The 18,583-nt window shown below is 32.0% G+C and overlaps 1 protein-coding gene across 5 annotated transcripts in view; it reads right to left on the reverse strand.

Moving 5' to 3' along the window:
• LOC105335326 (signal transducer and activator of transcription 5B) overlaps positions 1-18,583 on the reverse strand; it is a 179,915-nt gene that overhangs the window by 99,551 nt on the left and 61,781 nt on the right. For 4 of the 5 annotated variants that reach the window (XR_010714000.1, XM_066084668.1, XM_066084669.1 and 1 more), the window contains exon 5: positions 12,557-12,568. The exons of the other annotated variant lie outside the window; for it this stretch is intronic. Coding sequence is in view for 3 of the 4 variants with exons in the window: in XM_066084668.1 (XP_065940740.1) it covers positions 12,557-12,568 (12 nt within the window). In the remaining variant the exon portion in view is untranslated. The remainder of the gene's footprint in view (positions 1-12,556; positions 12,569-18,583) is intronic. 5 annotated transcript variants of the gene reach the window in all.

An 18,583-nucleotide genomic window follows, 5' to 3' on the forward strand; every position in this document is an offset into this window, starting at 1 on the left:
GGCCAAATGGTTCTTGAGAAGAAGATTTTTAAAGATTTACTCTATATATTCATATGTAAAAAGTCGACCCCCCATTGTGGCCCTACCCTTCCCCTGGGGTTCATGATTTTCACAATTTTGACTCTTCACTACCTGATGATGCTTCCATACACATTTCAGTTTTCCTGCCCAAATGGTTCTTGAGAAGAAGATTTTTAAAGATTTACTCTAAATATTCATATAATTATTATGTAAAAAGTCAATCCCCCATCTGTGGCTAAACCCTACCCTCAAGAGTTTTCACAACTTTGAATCTACACTACCTGAGGATGCTTCTACACAAGTTTCAGCTTTCCTGACTGATTAGTTTCTGAGAAGATTTTCTCTATATATTCCTATTTAAAAAGTCGACCTCCAATGTGGGCCCACCCTTCTCCTGAGGGTTATGATTTTCACAACTTAGAATCTACACTACTTGAGGATGCTTCCACAAAAAATTCAGCTTTCCTGGCCTAAAATTTTGTGAGAAGAAGATTTTTGAAAATTTCTCGAAATTTTTCAATAATTCCAAATTATCTCCCTTTGCAAAAAGGTGTGGTCCTTAATGTTCACAACTTGGAATCCCTTCAGCCTAAGCATGCTTTGTGCCAGGTTTGGTTGAAATTGGCCTAGCGGTTCTTGAGAAGATGTTGAAAATGTGAAAAGTTTACAGACAGGCGGACAGATGACGGACAAAAGGTGATCAGAATAGCTCACTTGAGCATTTACAGACCCTGAAATGTACTACTACACCTTAAAAGCGTGCAACTTTCGTGCAAGAAATGTATTGTGTAAACCATTCAGCATTTTGTGTAAATGGTTTAGCGTTTCGTGTGAATCATCATCATGAAGCGTTTCGTGTAAACCATTTAGCGTTTCAGGCAAAGCGTGCAGCGTTTCGGGCAAACGTGTAAATTGTTTCGAGCAAAGCTGCAAGAACCATGTGAAACGTTCATCAGATTTCATTTGGAACTCTCTGATAATTTAATTGTTTTACATTACATTAAACTGTTTGTGATTGGCAAAACTCTTTTGTAGGTATTCTCAAAATCTAGAAGAAATAATATACTTATCTTTTTTCAAAATTGAATTAATTTTTAACAAACAAAATAAAGGTACATGTACTGAAAGAAGACTAGTTACAGAATACATCGATAACATTTTAATATGATGTTTAAGTACTGGTATAATATTAAAATTGGCCATACATAAAAATATGAAAATACAGTTAGCAAAACATGACTTCTATACAAATGAAGGAACAAACTTAAATCAACTTTTACTCACACAATCATGTCTTGATAAGCATAATTTTTTTTTATTTACATTGATAACTCTTACTGAGACTATTCGGCTGTGTACAACCAGCACACGTAACCTCAGACATCGGGTAAGACCTGCACCTGGCTGAACCTATCAATCACACTCTGTGTATTTGTTTTCATTGGTTTGTCATGCGTCTCCTTTTTTTTTTGTCAATAGCCAATAGAAATATAATGACTTCAAGGTAGTCGGAATCAGTATTTGATGAAGCACACATTTAACAAATTTAATTATTTGAAAAAAATTAAATGTAAGCAAATATACTGTTCATTTCTACAAAAGGCGGGAAGCAAATTCTTTGGAATCCCGATTAAAAATATTTCTACAAGTAATTTTTAACTATCTAAACACGGAAAATAACAAGTCTTATAAGTAATTAACACACCGGGATTTGCCTACAATGTACACATGTAATTAATTATTATGGGAATCTATATGCATGGTAATTAAAGTTAATTTAAATAGATTATGATAGATACGTATACACTGTATGCTGTTATAGGGGGCGCCATTTACGTATACAAATATTGTGTCAAAAATTTAAATCCTTTTTATTTTTTGTTCTTTCCAATACCATGTTGAATTACCTTTTTAAAAATCCGAAATAGTAATGCCAACTTTCTTTTTTGTTTAATCGATTGATTTTTTATCTGTGGTTTTATGTACAGAACATATTTATTTACGCAAGTGATACGACATACGAAAAAATTAATCGGTTGTATGTATAACATTTCTTTTTCTAACGTATGTGTCTAATTTAATTTTAGATAACTTTCAAAATCATCTATGTAAATGTAACTACAGGTTCATTTACACAATATGTATTTTTACATCGTATTCTCTGAAACCAATAAGATACTAATGTGAGAAGAAAAAACAAATCCCGCCTTATTGGGTATTGATTATTAAGTTACGGTAACTTTTTTCTGGATTTTTTATTATTTACAGCACTTATAAGAATCATGGATATTTCTTTTGAGCAATAAATATATCTAGTAGTATTTTTTGTTAGTTCTGTGAATAAATATTTTTTTGCTGTGAATATTAGTATCAATTTAATTTAATTAATCAATTAAATACTTGTACACACACACACACACACAGATATATATATATATATATATATATATATATATATATATATATATATATATATATGTACACGTTTCTAATATCAGTATATCTATTGTTTCGTGCTTTTTTTAAAAATTAGCTCTTACTAACAGAGTCAGAGGAAAAATCCGAGAGGACTAGAAGGGAAGAAAAATCGATCAGGATAAAAGCGTGCCAAAAGCGAGCAAATCGTTTCGTGCGAGAATCATTTTGTGTAAACCGTTCAGCATTTCGTGTAAATCGTTTAGCATTTCAGGCAAAGCGTGCAGCGTTTCGAGTAAACCGTTCAGAGTTTCGTTTGAACCATTTAGCGAGTGTGTAGCGAGCGTGTGGTGTAGTAGTATGTATCAGGGTTTGAGCTCAGGTGAACTAAGAATTAAGCACAGAATGAATCATATTAACATGCACATTAGAATAAGTTATAAATAAACTGAAGCTTGAGCCAACTTTAAAGAATTTTTCTCCAAATCAGTGTTTGAATTTGGGCAAGTAGGTTGAAAAAGATTAAAAGAGTTGCAAAAAAAGAGACCCATAGACCACATTGCTCATGCACCTACAAAATGCTGTTTAAAGATGAATCCACACTATATCAATTGGGAGAGGGCGAATTAAGTTTTTATAACTTGTGCCCAATCCCATTATAATATATAATGCAATAAAATATGTTCAAATCAAAATCAATTGGACAAGGAAAGTATACACAGGTAGAAACACAAAGGTAATCACAGATTACAAAGCTCACCGAGACGAGGCATCACCTTTATGAGGCATCACCTTTATCATATTATATGAAAATCTTTATGATCTTGGATATTCATGGATACTGTTTTGACACAATATCGTAAATCATCTGTTATAAAATTGTATGATAATCATATGTTCATTTCATACGGTATTATAAGATACAATGTTTATCAATACAATAATATAAAATACAATATTGCATCCTATCATACTTACAATACATATCATATAATACCATAAAATACCCTAATAAATAATGATTAGATATGATATTGTAACAGATCATAGGACATTGTATAGTGTTTTACATTATTGCATTCCATCACATAATACAATATCATAATACATAATATATGATACAATTATATAGTATTATATGATACAATATCATATCATATAACATATCACAATATTGTACATCATGACATCATATACTACAAGAGGCCCATAGGCCACATCGCTCACCTGAGCAACAATAGGTACGATAAAATCAGCTTAACAGAGTCATAATTCAAACTATCTTGGCAATGTAGTATAATACATGTAGATCCTGTATAAGTAAGAGTCCATTTTTTAAACTAGATATTCTTATGTTTATAATCATGTCCCTTTTCTAAAAGGATAATTTTATAGTCATATCAACAGCATTACAGTTCTCAAAAAGATCTTAAACAATTGTTTATATAAAGGATATAAACCTACATCAAACTCTGAACCCCTTGTGAGGCCCAAGAATCGTAGAATGGCCAAAGTCTAAACAATTTGAAAGAATCGGCAATATGTCAAAATGCTTGCATATAAGTGAAACCATATATCATAACATTTCATTTTTTTGTGTATAAATAAAATATTTTCCTTTGTAAAATTGGAATCCTAATGTGGGCCCCACCCTACTCCTCAAGATTTTGATTTGAAAGAATTTAAATCTACATTATCTGAGGTTGCTTTCAGTAAATTTACAGCTTTTCTGGGAAAACATCTTCGCTAGCCAAGGGTTTTCAGTCCACTTTGCTCCCCATAAACCCTTGGCGGATTTCATTACGAAAACTCGGTGATGTGGTGGCGCTATCTAGCGAGCAACTTGAGTTGGGCCCCTTACATATTTACATTTTAATCGAATTAAACAACAGGTTATATACACACTACGGCATTAATGCAACTTGAAAACATGTTGACTACCGAATATCAGAACATAATTAACGATGCTATTAAATACGAATTAAATTATAACCTAAGGAAAGCATGGAATGTTTTATTCACAGTGTTTTGTAAGGACCTGTACCGGGAGTGAAAAAGTCGCCGATTTATATGAAAGCTTTCATGCCATAAAATCAGGTATCGTTGTCGTGAATATTGTGGACCAAAGAAATTAAATAAAACAGAGCTCACTGAACCTTTAAAAGCAATAACCATAAGCAGGAACGTATATACTAACGGGATAGGCAACTTCTACATTCGCCATGTTTACTTCCCATGCTATCACGCGAGCCTTGACAAGTTTGTAGAACTATGGTCAATCCCAGTAAAATATATAGGTTTTTAAACGGAGCTTGTTACCGAGTTTTTGTAATGAAATCCGCAAAGGGTTTATGGGGAGCAAAGTGGACCAAAAACCCTTGGCTAGCAAAGATGCTGGGAAAATGGTTTTTAGAAAAAGATATTTTAAATTTTTCTATTTATATTCCTATGTAAATTTTTGCACCCCCCCCCCCTCCCTTGGGACCATGATTTGAATAAACTTGAATCTACCCTACTGTACCTGAGAATGCTTTTACACAAGTTTCAGCTTTCCTGGCTGATTAGTTTTTGAAAAGTGGATTTTAAAAGATTTCCACTATATATTTAAATGAAAAAGTTCGACCACACCCATTGTGGCTCCACCCTACCCCCAGAGTCATGATTTTCACAAATGTGTATCTACACTACATAAAGATGCTTCCACACAAGTTTCAGCTTTCCTGGCTGATTAGATTTTAAAAGATTTACACTATACTCCTATGTAAAAGTTCGACCCCCATTGTGGCCCCACCTTATCCCAGGGGACAATGATTTGTACAAATTTGAATCTACATCCTCTGAGGATGCTTCCACACAAGTTTCAGCTTTTCTGGCAAAATGGTTTTTTAAGAGGAAAATTTTTAAAGATTTACACTATATATTCCTATGTAAAAGTTCGACCCCCCATTGTGGCACCACCCTACCCCTGGGGGTCATGATTTTCACAACCTTAAATCTACATTACATGAGGAAGCTCCCACCTAAGTTTCAGCTTTCCTTGCTAATTGTTTCTGAGAAGAAGATTTTTAAAGATTTACTCAATATATTCCTATGTAAAAGTACAACCCCCATTGTGGCCCCACTTTACCCCCGGGGACAATGATTTGAACAAACTTGAATCTACACAATCTGAGGATGCTTCCACAAAAGTTTCAGCTTTTCTGGCCAAATGGTTTCTGAGAAGAAAAATTTTGAAAAATATCAACAAATTTTCAATAAATCCTAATTATCTCCCCTTGAAAGAGAGCATGGCCCTTCATTTTAAGGAACTTGAATCCCCTTTCCTTAATAATGCTTTGTACCATGTTCAGTTGAAATTGGCCCAGTGGTTCTGGAGAAAAAGTTTACAGACGGACGGACGCCAGACAAAAAATGATCAGAAAAGCTCTCTTCAGCTTTCAACTCAGGTGAGCTAATGATATAATACGATATTGAATTGCATGATACTGTCTCATATTTAATGCATGATATGATATTGTATCATATGATACAATATAATTTGATACAAAATTTTGCCAAATCATATGATACAATATCATGTAATATAGTAAAATATTATATAATACAATATCATATTTTACATTTTGCATCATATGATACACTATACAAATATTGACTGGGGTTGAGGGCAACATTGATTATATTAGCCCTGAGGGACGAAATATTGCTCGACGCAAAGCAGAGGGCAATATTTTCGTCCCAAGGGGGCTAATATAATCAATGTTGCCTGAAAACACAGTCAACATTTGTTTTGTTATATGAAGAAAGAAACCAAAATATAAGAAAGTAATTGAAAACAGATCGCCGTAATTTTCTCAGCTCAACAAAGAATTCACAAATTCAATTTTGTGCAAAGTTCATTTCCAAAATATCCTCAGCATCAAACGGTCACTGGTGATATTTCGCTGACCGTAAAAATTAACATACAAATGTTTTACCTGATTTTACTTCACAGTAATTCGCAGATCCTTATATCCGTTATGATAGCAAACCGTCGTTTTGCGCGTCTGTTGTTTACTTGCCTTGACTGACTGTCTATTATGACGTCACCTTGTTTTGGAGTCGCGAAGAGTTATTTACGTCATCGTTTACGAATCAACAAAACAGAGGCGATTTTTTGAAATAGAGGGAATGTTCTCTAGATATTATTCCTAGCTGGTCAATATCGATAGGATACATTATCATGTGATCAAATAATATATTAATGATACAATATCATATTATTTTAATCATCATTGTATCATAATATACAATACTATACAAAAAAAAACCATGAAACAATATCATATCACAAAATTTAAAAAAATTGATACAATATCCTATCGTACCATATTACTTTTTACAATATAACATATGATATAATATTGTATCATATTAAACAATAGTGTATCATATCACACTATACTATATCAAAGGAATCAAGTTATATCATTTAACAACAAACCACCTATCTATCAAGCAGGTTTAAATGAGGTAGGAGATTTCATTAGCATCCTTGATAATGGAGATCAGGCTCTGCATCTGAAGCTACCTCTTTGAATCATTAATATTATAGTTAAATCAACTAGCAAGCTATTAATACCTATAAAAAATGTGACCTGTTCCAAAAAATATTGAAACTTAATACCGATGAATTAAAAAAAAAAGAAACCGACCATCACACAGTTTTTGTCTCTTGTGAAGTGAAAGTAACACGTGTTTAGATTGTACACGTATTTATTCCATGGTCAATTAGATGAAATTATGCTGTAAATATGTTACTTTTCAACAAAGTTTGAATAAGTTATATGTATTTATTTCATTATCACTTGTATAAACCATGATTGTGAAATGTATAGAACAATGATCACATGTCACCTTGGGAAATGCCAACCTCGGATATAACAAGTATCGGTTATAACGAGAAATAAAACTAGGTCCCCAGCATCTCGTTATACCCGGAGGCCACTGTAAATGTATTATATAAATGTGTATCAGATTGCATGCATGGCAGTATATCAAATAGTAGAATTGTACTGGCACTGTACCAGTTATCGGCTAAAATTTAATGTTTTCTTTTCGTATTTTCTTATTTCTTGATATTTTTGGATAAAACTTGCCATACTTTAAATAATGAACTCCTTATTTATCAATCTGTTAGTTTATATCATTTTTTAGAACCGAAAACATCTTGTTTTGTGATTTTTATCAGGCCCCGAATTTGCCAAGTTTTTACGATCTACTGTACCAGTTATCGGCTTCGTGATAATAACATAGTAAAATCCCTGTACATGTTGATTTTATACTCTGCTAAATGAAATTTGAATTATGTCCCTTGTTGGGTCAGACTAAAGTAGTCGGGGTTGTGATACATTATAAACAAAACTCATCAACTTATTTGTTTATTATCATACCGTAATTCACCAAATCGTACACTATTCAATACATAATTGTGCAATCAGGCGTTCAATTGCGCTACGAATCTCTCGGAAATTAATGAATTCCTTTTGTTTATACATGTTATATGTATTGATATCTTATGTAAATTCAAAGAAGGAATATAATAACGTATCACAAAGAGGTAATATTCTATTTTTAACTTATTACGTCATTTTCCCCACTGCTGAAAGTGCAAAGATGTAAAATAAGCAGTAAACAATGATCGTTTAAGCTCATGTATAAAATATATTCAAGAAAGTTTTCAAGCAAACCTACTTTTCTTTATTCGAAAAAGACGACTGAATTAAACAAGCTTGGATTGTCCCGTGCTATAAACCTGAACTCTCAGTTTAGCCGATAACTGGTCTTAGCTGATAACTGGTACAGTACCAGTATGCTTGGCATCTTTAATAAGGTCTCATTATTGGTACAGGTGTGGCTGTCTATGTTTCAAATATTTTTCAATCTATATAACATTAAGATATTTGAATAGTAAAATCTCAAATTACTGCAGAGCAGATTTTGTGAAAATTTTGAAACAAAAATATCAACACTTAATGATGTACACAAAAGATAATGACTGAAAATTTTGGAGATTACATAACAAAATACGGCTGAAATCGGCCATCTCACTGGTGAACACACCTGTTATACATACAATGGGTGTATTCTTGTTGATTATACACTTACCTCCCAAGACCTGCTAAAATCAGTTAGATATTTTGAAATCCAAAAATCCAAAAATTTTCAATGTTTTCTAACCGTTCTTTAATTAATTGTGCTTTGTTCGTGAATATAACTCCCTCTGATTTTGAAATCAGTAATACAATAAAAAATAAGTAAGATACTTTACATGAAATTGTATTGTATCATTCGGAAACAGATTTTCAGAATTTGTTAATACTGATTATGATGATAGTGACTCTATTGTTACATCATTTAGTACATGTATTACACTACAAGATTGTGCAATATTATCTGCAAAGTTTGTGACAAAAACACCAAATTTTAAGTTTTGAAGATGCAACAAGTGTTGATATTTTTGTTTCAAAATTGATGCAACTGACATTTTTTCTCTCTGCAAAACAAGAAATAGGCTTATAGCCTTGTGACAAAGAAAATATGTTTTGGATGAGTTTTTGAGAATAGCCATGATTCATACAGTTTCTAAGATAATTTAAATAAAATTTAAAGTACACGTAATGTAAAAATGAAGACATTAAAAAATTTAGTTTTGCAAAAATTTTTGGGGGCAAAATTATAAACTTTACCCTGAATTAGCTTGAACTTGAAGTTAATTTTTATCATTTTGGTGAGAAATCTTTGAAATTAGCATTCAGTCTCATTCTGACCCCCCCCCCCCCCTTTTCAATTTAATTAGCTTATCATTAAATATTTTCAAGTGTTATGAAAACAATTTGCCAAAATAAGCAACAAATTAAAAAGTTAAAGAATAGTCCCCTCTCCTCCAATTCACAAAAAATCTGTCCATAATAAAAAATAAATTGATTCCAAAGTATTTCAATCCTCAATGAATTGTTCATACATTGATCGATTTAATTTACCAAAAAAGTGAGAATACTTCATGTTTATCCCTCTTATAATCAATTTGAAAATGCCATTCAACTCATTTAAAAATATCATTGATTTTATGAGCAGAATGCAGCCATTATTTCACAATGACTATTTGTTTACTAGGATCAATAGGAATTCAAGAGTCACTCAACAAATATTACCGGCCAAGTAGTCAATTAACATAATGATAAGTATATGTCACGACTGCATGCAATCTAATAACAAGTGAAAAGCTGTCAATGTGACAGCAAACCGGGTTTTCTTTTATGTAAACTGTATCCATAATCCATGTCAACCCTTATCCAGTGAAATGGAGTACCCGACATGTTTATGCAACATTTAGCCAAAAAATGACTAAGTTCAAAAGCTAGTATTTTTTTCATAAACTAGAAAACTGACCAGTCAGGAAGGGCCCCGCTATGACAATTAATATAGAGAAGTGAAAAAAACTTTGAATTCCATCCTCTTTATATTAACAATGATGAAAAATAAATGCCCGGCAGAAGATGTAAAGAACTGGAATATATAGGATCTCGTGATTTGTAGTTGGATATGATTTTCATCCAACAATTAAAGTGTTTTTTTCTTGAGCCTTAGTGAGGGGATAAAACATACAAGTTGGATAAAAATCATATTATACTACAAATCATGAGATTCTATTTATCCCATGTTTTATACACCGCAATCAATGTTTACACTGTTTATAAAACTCTACATTATTTTACTTCATTATGCCTAGGCAAATCCCATTGTAAAGTCACAACTGTGGGATATCAAAAAAATATCCAATGAGTCATATCCACGGGATAAAGTGGGTTAACATGGGATGAAATAAAATTTGTTAAAAAAACAAAGAATTGATACCAATGCAATGATACCTAGGCTTTGCCTCTATTCAATAAAATTATTATTAATCATTGTGTACGGTTTTTCAACCAAAATAAAATATGAATATTATATTTTAAATCCATATTTCAAAGAATGTACACAATACTACACATCATTCAAAATTGACCTTAACTTCAAAACAAAGTTCATTTGCAGACACAGGCAGTGCAGTAATTAATCTCAATGTGACAGATAAAGATAAAGCTTAGGATTTTCTTCCTGTGGAAGGTTAATTAATCCCAAAGGACAAATATTGCACAGCCTTCCATGTATAAAATGGTAACATTCTCAGCAGTTATCTCTCTTTGCCCATTCTTCTTATGCATAGTTAGGAATCTACCCCACCACCCCAGCTCCAAACCAGAAGACATAGAGAACCAAACTTAGCATCAAAATATGTATTTCTGCCTACTGAACTACCATACCAAATTTGAACTTGATTGGGCAACCATAAAAAAAGTTATTAGAAAAAAACAGGAAATTTGTGGACGGAAGAGTGACAGACGGACGGACAGAAGGACGGACGGACAGAGTGATTACTATAGGGCACCCGCAAATCCTTGCGGGGCCCTAATTATCGGAAATCAAAATCCTAGCAATATGCACACCTCTGATATATGTACAATTGATCTGCAAAAGAACAACTTCCTATCTTGAGAACTGTAGGAGGAGTTTTCCGTACAATGAGGGTACCCTATATGCAACATTTTGTTAAAAAATGACTAAGTTCAAAAGCTGGTATTTTTTCGATAAATTATCGGAAATCAAAATCCTAGCAATATGCACACCTCTGATATATGTACAATTGATCTGCAAAAGAGCAACTTCCTATCTTGAGAACTGTAGGAGGAGTTATCCGTACAATGAGGGTACCCTATATGCAACATTTTGCCAAAAAATGACTAAGTTCAAAAGCTGGTATTTTTTCGATAAATTATTGGAAATCAAAATCCTAGCAATATGCACACCTCTGATATATGTACAATTGATCTGCAAAAGAACAACTTCCTATCTTGAAAACTGTAGGAGGAGTTATCCGTACAAATAGGGTACCCTTTTGGCAGCCGCCTGCCTGCCCGCCCACCTTAATTGATTATGAAAAGTTAGTCAAATTCACAAACATACTGTTTTTAATGTTCATAAGTACATTAGCTAAAAGAAACAGCCAAATAGTCTCCTGTGAGACTTTAAGTCTGACATCATCATAACTATTTCATGCAGTCCGTGATTTTTCTTAGGTCGATGTAGGTTTCGACCAATCGATAAACAGGGCGTGTCAATTTCAGTCCTGTCATTAACTTGTAAGTTTCAGCCGCTGTAGATTTCAACCAATCGATAAATGGGGTGTGTATATTTCAGTCTGGCTGTTACTATAGTACTATGAATTAACTTTAAGTTTTCGTAAGATAAAGAGGAAATAATACTTGGTAGATGTAAATATATACTGGTATATACATATTATGCAAAGTTTTTTAATAAACTTGGCCAATTGGTTCCGAGTTTACCTCACAGTTTTTAATTTCTTTATCATTTTCTTTTTAAGGGATGTGATTGTCTGTCATTTTGATAAACTTGACAGCCTTCGACAAAATATGATTTCAGTCAAGTTTGGTTGAAATTAGCTCAGTGGTTCCAGAGGAGGAGATGAAAGTGCATCACTAACCAAAACATCTTTTAATGTATATAGTGTATACTTAATATTACATTTTGCAAACTATAGCTCAATTGAGTTTTTGAATCTGGTGAATTACTACGATGTAAAGAAATGGAAATAAAGCTTTTATAATCGAACTTGGCCAATAAATTATCTGCCACAGTTTGTTCAGAAAAGCCCATTAATTTATTCAGTTTGAACCAAAAAGCTTAAGGTCTTAAGAAATTGGAAAAAAGCTTAGAACTTAGCTAATGAATTTACCGGTATGTAATATGAAGTCAACTATTAGAAAAAGAGAGACAAATAATAAATGTTTAATTGGTTCTTTTGATTAATTGAACAGTTGTGTATGATTTTTGGCAATTTTTCATGTTCTTTCATGTATGGATTCTGATTGGCCAGTAAATGAATGTATCACAATATCTTTTTGTACAACAATTCAGACTGTGTCATCTCTTGAAAGTTTAATGGTAATTTTTCATCAATTATTTATTATTAAAAGAACATTTTTCTTCAGTGAAGCACAGAAAAAATAGAAAATCTTACCGATGCATCTGGCTGAAATATAACATATAAAGAAGATTATTACATTGCTCTCAATGCAAAATGTTAAAGAAAATTAATGTTAAAGCTTATAAAGAATACACATTCTCAATAAAGATGATTAAAGATCTTTTTAACAATTACTGGTACAATGAATCTTCATCAATTAAAGAAAAATAAATTAAATGTTATTAAAACCCTTTCGGTATTACCAACCATTTATTTATAACATAGTATTACACCTCCAATTAGCCTAAATAAGATTTGAAAAATATAGGTAATCACAGATTACAAAGCTCACCGACACGAGGCATCACCTTTATGAGGCATCACCTTTATGAGACCACCTTTATCATTTAAAATGAAAATCATACTTTATGATCTTGGATATTCATGGATACTGTTTTGATACAATATTGTATATCATCTGTTAAAAAATTGTATGATAATCATTTGATCATTTTATACGGTATTATAAGATACAAAGTTTATCAATACAATAATATAAAAAACAATAATGCATCCTATCAAACTTACAATACATATCATATAATACAATGAAATACTGTTAATAAATAATGATGAGATATGATATTGTTACACATGATATGACATTGTATTGTGTTTTACATTATTGTATTTGATCACATGATACAATATCATGACACATAATATATGATACAATATAGTATTAAATGATACAATATTATATCATTGACACATAATACATCACAATATTGTACATCATGATATCATATTGTATAATATAGTATGATATTGTATTATATGATACTGTTACATATTTGATGCATGGTATGATATTGTATCATATGATATATTGTATCATATGATACAATATCATCTGATATAGTAAAATATTATATAATACAATATCATATTATATATATTGCATGTAATAATATTTTACTAAATCACATGATATAGTAAAAAATTATATAATACAATATGAAATTATATGTATTGTATCATATGATACAATTTATATATTGCAATATCATATAATACAATTTCATGTGATATAATAATATATAATATAAATCAATATCATATTATACAATATCATACGATACAATATTATATATTGTTATACTTTCATGTTAAATACTGAAATCTGATTGGTTTAGACACAGTTCATAATTTTTTCTATTACCCTCAGCATTAGCAACGCTCTTAGCAACGGGTAACATTTAAAATTGTTACATGCGCGAAAATTATGCGCGTACGGTTCGCCGTAGAATTCGCGTTATTCCTATGTAAAAGCAGTTAAGTTTTCGCGTCGCGTCGGTTGACAATGGTTTCTCGGGGTGTCAATTTCAACTGTTACCCTTCCAAACAGGCACTATTTATATAATATACAATATCATATCATATGATACTATTACTTATTTTGTTAGTTACTGACTCACTACGGAAATATATTGGGTTGATCAATCTCATAGATGGCGAGGCGAAGCCGAGCCGTCTATGAGATTGATCAACCCAATATATTTCCGTAGTGAGTCAGTAACTAACCTAATAAGTGTTTTGTTTTCCCGAGGACTATCAAGCAACATATTCATTCACAAATAGCGGTGATCTACGCAAAGCCATGTACAAGATGTCTTACATCTCGTCCAGTTAAACTCATTTAAACCTTTAAAAAATTATCAATACCACCTTTCAAATACACTTAAAAAATCTTCGCTTCACCCATATTACTTACAATGTTTTGTTGCTATTCAATTTTAAACCTCTGCAGAGATTTGAGCAAATTTCGACGCTGCCATTTTGCTCTGCTCCAGACATAACAATGTGACGTCAATATTAAAAAGGGCAACTACTCTAATTTAACAAGAGGCCCATGGGGCCACATCGCTCACCTGAGCAACAATGGGCGTTCAAAAGATATTGTGCCGCATGGTCCCTCGGTAGAATAACAAAAAATAAATATTGTAAAGTATTTAAATTTTACATTTATTTTTGCATACACGTAATCTTTGACATTTTACCTTCATGAAATACTATTTTTTACTAGAATAAGAAAATCCTACAAAAGATATAGAACTAAACATACACTGTTAAGTTGTTAACTTCAAATTCCCTATATTTTCGTTCTGCCCCCCCCCCCCCCCCACTTTGTAAAGCGATCAAAATATCAAAATATATGAAAGCATATAGGTACATTTTTTTCATCAACTACTTACTAGTTATTGTATTTAAAAAAAATATATAATAGTTATTGTATTTTACTTTAAAAATCCTACATGTATTGATGTGAAGAAGAAAACTGTACCTCAATGTGCTCAATTCCTTAAATTAAAAACACTCAAAAATTGCATTTGTCTTCTCCATTATAATTAAATGACTGTTATTTACTTCGCGTACAAACCAGGATAATTTTCCTCTGTGATATTTTCTAAGGAATAGCGATGATTACTTAATCCCTGCAACAGAAATGTGTCAGAACTATGGAAACTGTTTTAAAGATGTCGTTTTTATTTACCCGTGTCTGAAAAACTATCAAAATTGATGTAGATTTCACATTATTTATTGTATAAAGAGGGGGCCCCAGAGAGTAGGTATATACAGAATATCATTCTTTATTTTGTTTGTACAAGTATTTAACATACTCTAATTCATATAGAATTTCTAACGTTCAACCAAAATTTCAGCGTCAATCGTAGAATTATAAGCAAGATACAGAGCTCACAGTTCGCCTAGGTTTGAGTCATATTTTGTTCACATGAGTTTACTACATTCAGCTTAATAAGATTTTTAACTTGGTATTTCCTATTCAGCATTTAAAATGGAAAAAAAGAATGGCCTAAGATTTTCAATTCTTTTATTCACTCAAGACCAGTTCAATGGTATTTGAGGTTCAAAATCAGTTTATACAAATGTACACAAACACAGTCAAAGATCACATGTACAGTAGGAGTAATAATGACGAAAAAAGGTTAAGTTTACAATACAATAAGTTGTTAAAGTTGGTTTCTGGAAGAACAGACTTTGAAAATTTTCTTAATAAATATTGACAATTTTTTTACTTTTTTTTCTTTAGTTTTTAAGATCTGTGTACAAACATAGAATTTTGAGCAAATCTCTGTATCTTGCTTATAATTCGAAGCTTAACACTCAAATATGGTTAGTAAATAGAAATTGTAAACAATTAAACACAAGAAACATGCACTATAACAAATAAAGAACACAATTTATTTTTTCGAAATGAATCATATATATATACATGTATATACCTACATATTTCTAGGGATGGGACGATCCACCGATGCACCGGTGCATCGCGGTATTTATTTTGACGATATTTGGATCGATACATTTACCATGAATACAACGATACCTTACCGAACTTTTTTTATTTTTCAAAAATATCCGAGCTTCATATATCGGCTATTTTTAGTCCGCGCGCCTAATATGAAAGTACAAAGATGGCGGAAAACCTCGTAAAGTTGTCAAAACTGTTAGTAAGCTTAATATGGAGTGTGGAAAACTTTTGGAGTACTTGTTTATGAAAAACTAGTGTACACGAGACTAAAGTAATTTGTAAATTGTGCAACGCTCATTATGAATATAACAAAATAACTTTGGACATGCGGTAATACATCGGCAGGTTGAATAAATTTTAAACTTTTATTCATGTTTTCATTTAATTGCAATGTATCGTGATATGTATCGTATCGCATCTCATGTATCGTGATATGTACCGAATCGGCTCAGTACAGTATCGTCCCAGCCCTACATATTTCCGACAGCGATATCAAACTCTATTTAAACTGAATAAACTCGAGAAAATGCCGAGCATCTCAACAATACCTATTGCATTAATCTACCATTACGCAAAAGATAATGCCGAATTACCAATAGATTGAATCGTATTTCAGTACTTTTTTGATACATCAGATTTTGCTTAATTTGCGCAGGTAAACAGTTAACTGTTTGATTTACCGAAGTCTCTGTTTGATTTGATACGTAAAAATCACGAAATACAGACAATAGTTCCCAGGTTACAAAGCATAAATAATGAAAACAAAACGAAAATCAGAACAAGCTAACACCAACGCCATGTGTGAAAACTGTCAACGCATTGAAATATTTAGCCTCAATTTACTTCACAAAATCGGCACCAATATATTTTGCATGTTTCAAAAATTTCCCTTCATTCGCGAACTGTTGCACAACAAGCAAATTCATCATAAGTCAGATCGACCCTTAATCGTATAATGTCATGGCTGCTTTAAACAAAGTACCTCGTTTTAGAAGTATGGAATACGAGTCTTGGTAGAATGGGTATGCAAACCCGGGTCTTGGAAAAATAAAAGCCGGGGCAGATCGGCAATCGTCAATTCCAAATACGCATTATTTTGCAGCAATATTTACAGCAAATACAAATATACTGGTCCATCAAATATCCTGAAATTTTAATGAGATTGGCAGATTATTGCCAATCTTTTGTTTTGCCCAGGCCAAGTCTTGTCTACCCATTTAACCGGATGCCGAACCCGAAGCTATTAAACTGATTGAAACACGCCTTTCATTTATTATTATTTTCGTAATAACTCAGATTTGAAACAGAATTAGACCTTAATTTTTGCAATTTATATTTTCCTTCCCATAAGGATAATTTATACAAAACTACGTTGAATTGGAATCAGTAGTTCTTGAGAAGAAGATTTTTAAAAATGCACCCCTCTTTTTCTACAGTTTCAAGGTTTTCTCCGCTTTGAATATAGATCGAACTTTTATTTCTGCAATTTATATTCGCCCTCCCATAAGGATGCTTTGTGCCAAATTTCGTTGAAATTAGATAAGCGGTTTTAGAGAAGAAGTTCAAAATGTAAAAAGTTTACAGACGGAAGGATGGACAGACAGACAGACGGACGGACAGACGACGGACAAAAGGTGATCAGAAAAGCTCACTTGAGCTAATCCAATGAAAGTGTGACATTTCAGTCCGAGGGAAAACAAAATATTATAGAATGCAATATCATATGTAACAGTATATTATAAATAAATAATATATTAATTATATAAAATCATTTTATACAACATTGTATCATAATGTACAATATTATACATAACAATATTATGAAACAATATCATATCATAAAATATAAAAAAAAATTGATACAATATCATTTTGCATCAAATAATTTTTACAATATAACACATAATATTATAATAATAGACGCATCATCATGCAAGTTAAGTGAAGTTAGGACCAGTAATAACTAAGATATCATCATAAGAGGGCATATGTTTCAAAAACTTTAACCAGCTCTAAAACTGTAACCTCCTCCAGCATCCGAAACCTATGGCTCAGATTTAGCATCCATGCCTGTCAGGTGCATCAGTATCATAATATCATATCATAGTTATTGTATGTTTAATATTTTACTAAATCACATGATATAGTAAAATTTCCATGCAAGTTTGGTGAAGTTAGGACCAATAATAACTAAGATATATTTTTCAGCATCCTTGATAATGGAGATCCAGCTTTGCATCTGAAGCTACCTCTGCGATTCATTTATATTATAATTTAAACAACTAAGCAAGTTTAAAAAAGTACTTTTATCTATTAAACATGTGACCTGTTCCAAAAAATTTAACCTTATGCAGCATCCAAAACCTATGGCTCAGAGTCTGGTGCATCAGTGTCATAAGACACACAATTAATGCAAGTTTGGTGAAGTAAGGACCAGTAGTAACTAATATAAGATATATTCATTAGTGGGCACCTGCTCCAAAAACTTTAACCACCTCTAAAACTTTGACCTCCTCCAGCATCGAAACCTATGGCTAAGATTAAGCATTTAAGCCTGTTTGGTGCATCAGTATCATAAGACACACCATCCATGCAAGTTTGGTGACGTTAGGAACAAGATATATTCATCAGAGGGCACCTGCTCCAAAAACTTTAACCAGCTTTAAAAACCTTAACCTCCTCCAGTATCCGAAACCTATAGCTCAGATTCAGCATTCAAGCCTGTCTAGTGCATCAGTATCAAAAGA

Source organism: Magallana gigas, chromosome 5, assembly GCF_963853765.1.
Source record: "Magallana gigas chromosome 5, xbMagGiga1.1, whole genome shotgun sequence".
NCBI classification, from domain to species: domain Eukaryota; kingdom Metazoa; phylum Mollusca; class Bivalvia; order Ostreida; family Ostreidae; genus Magallana; species Magallana gigas.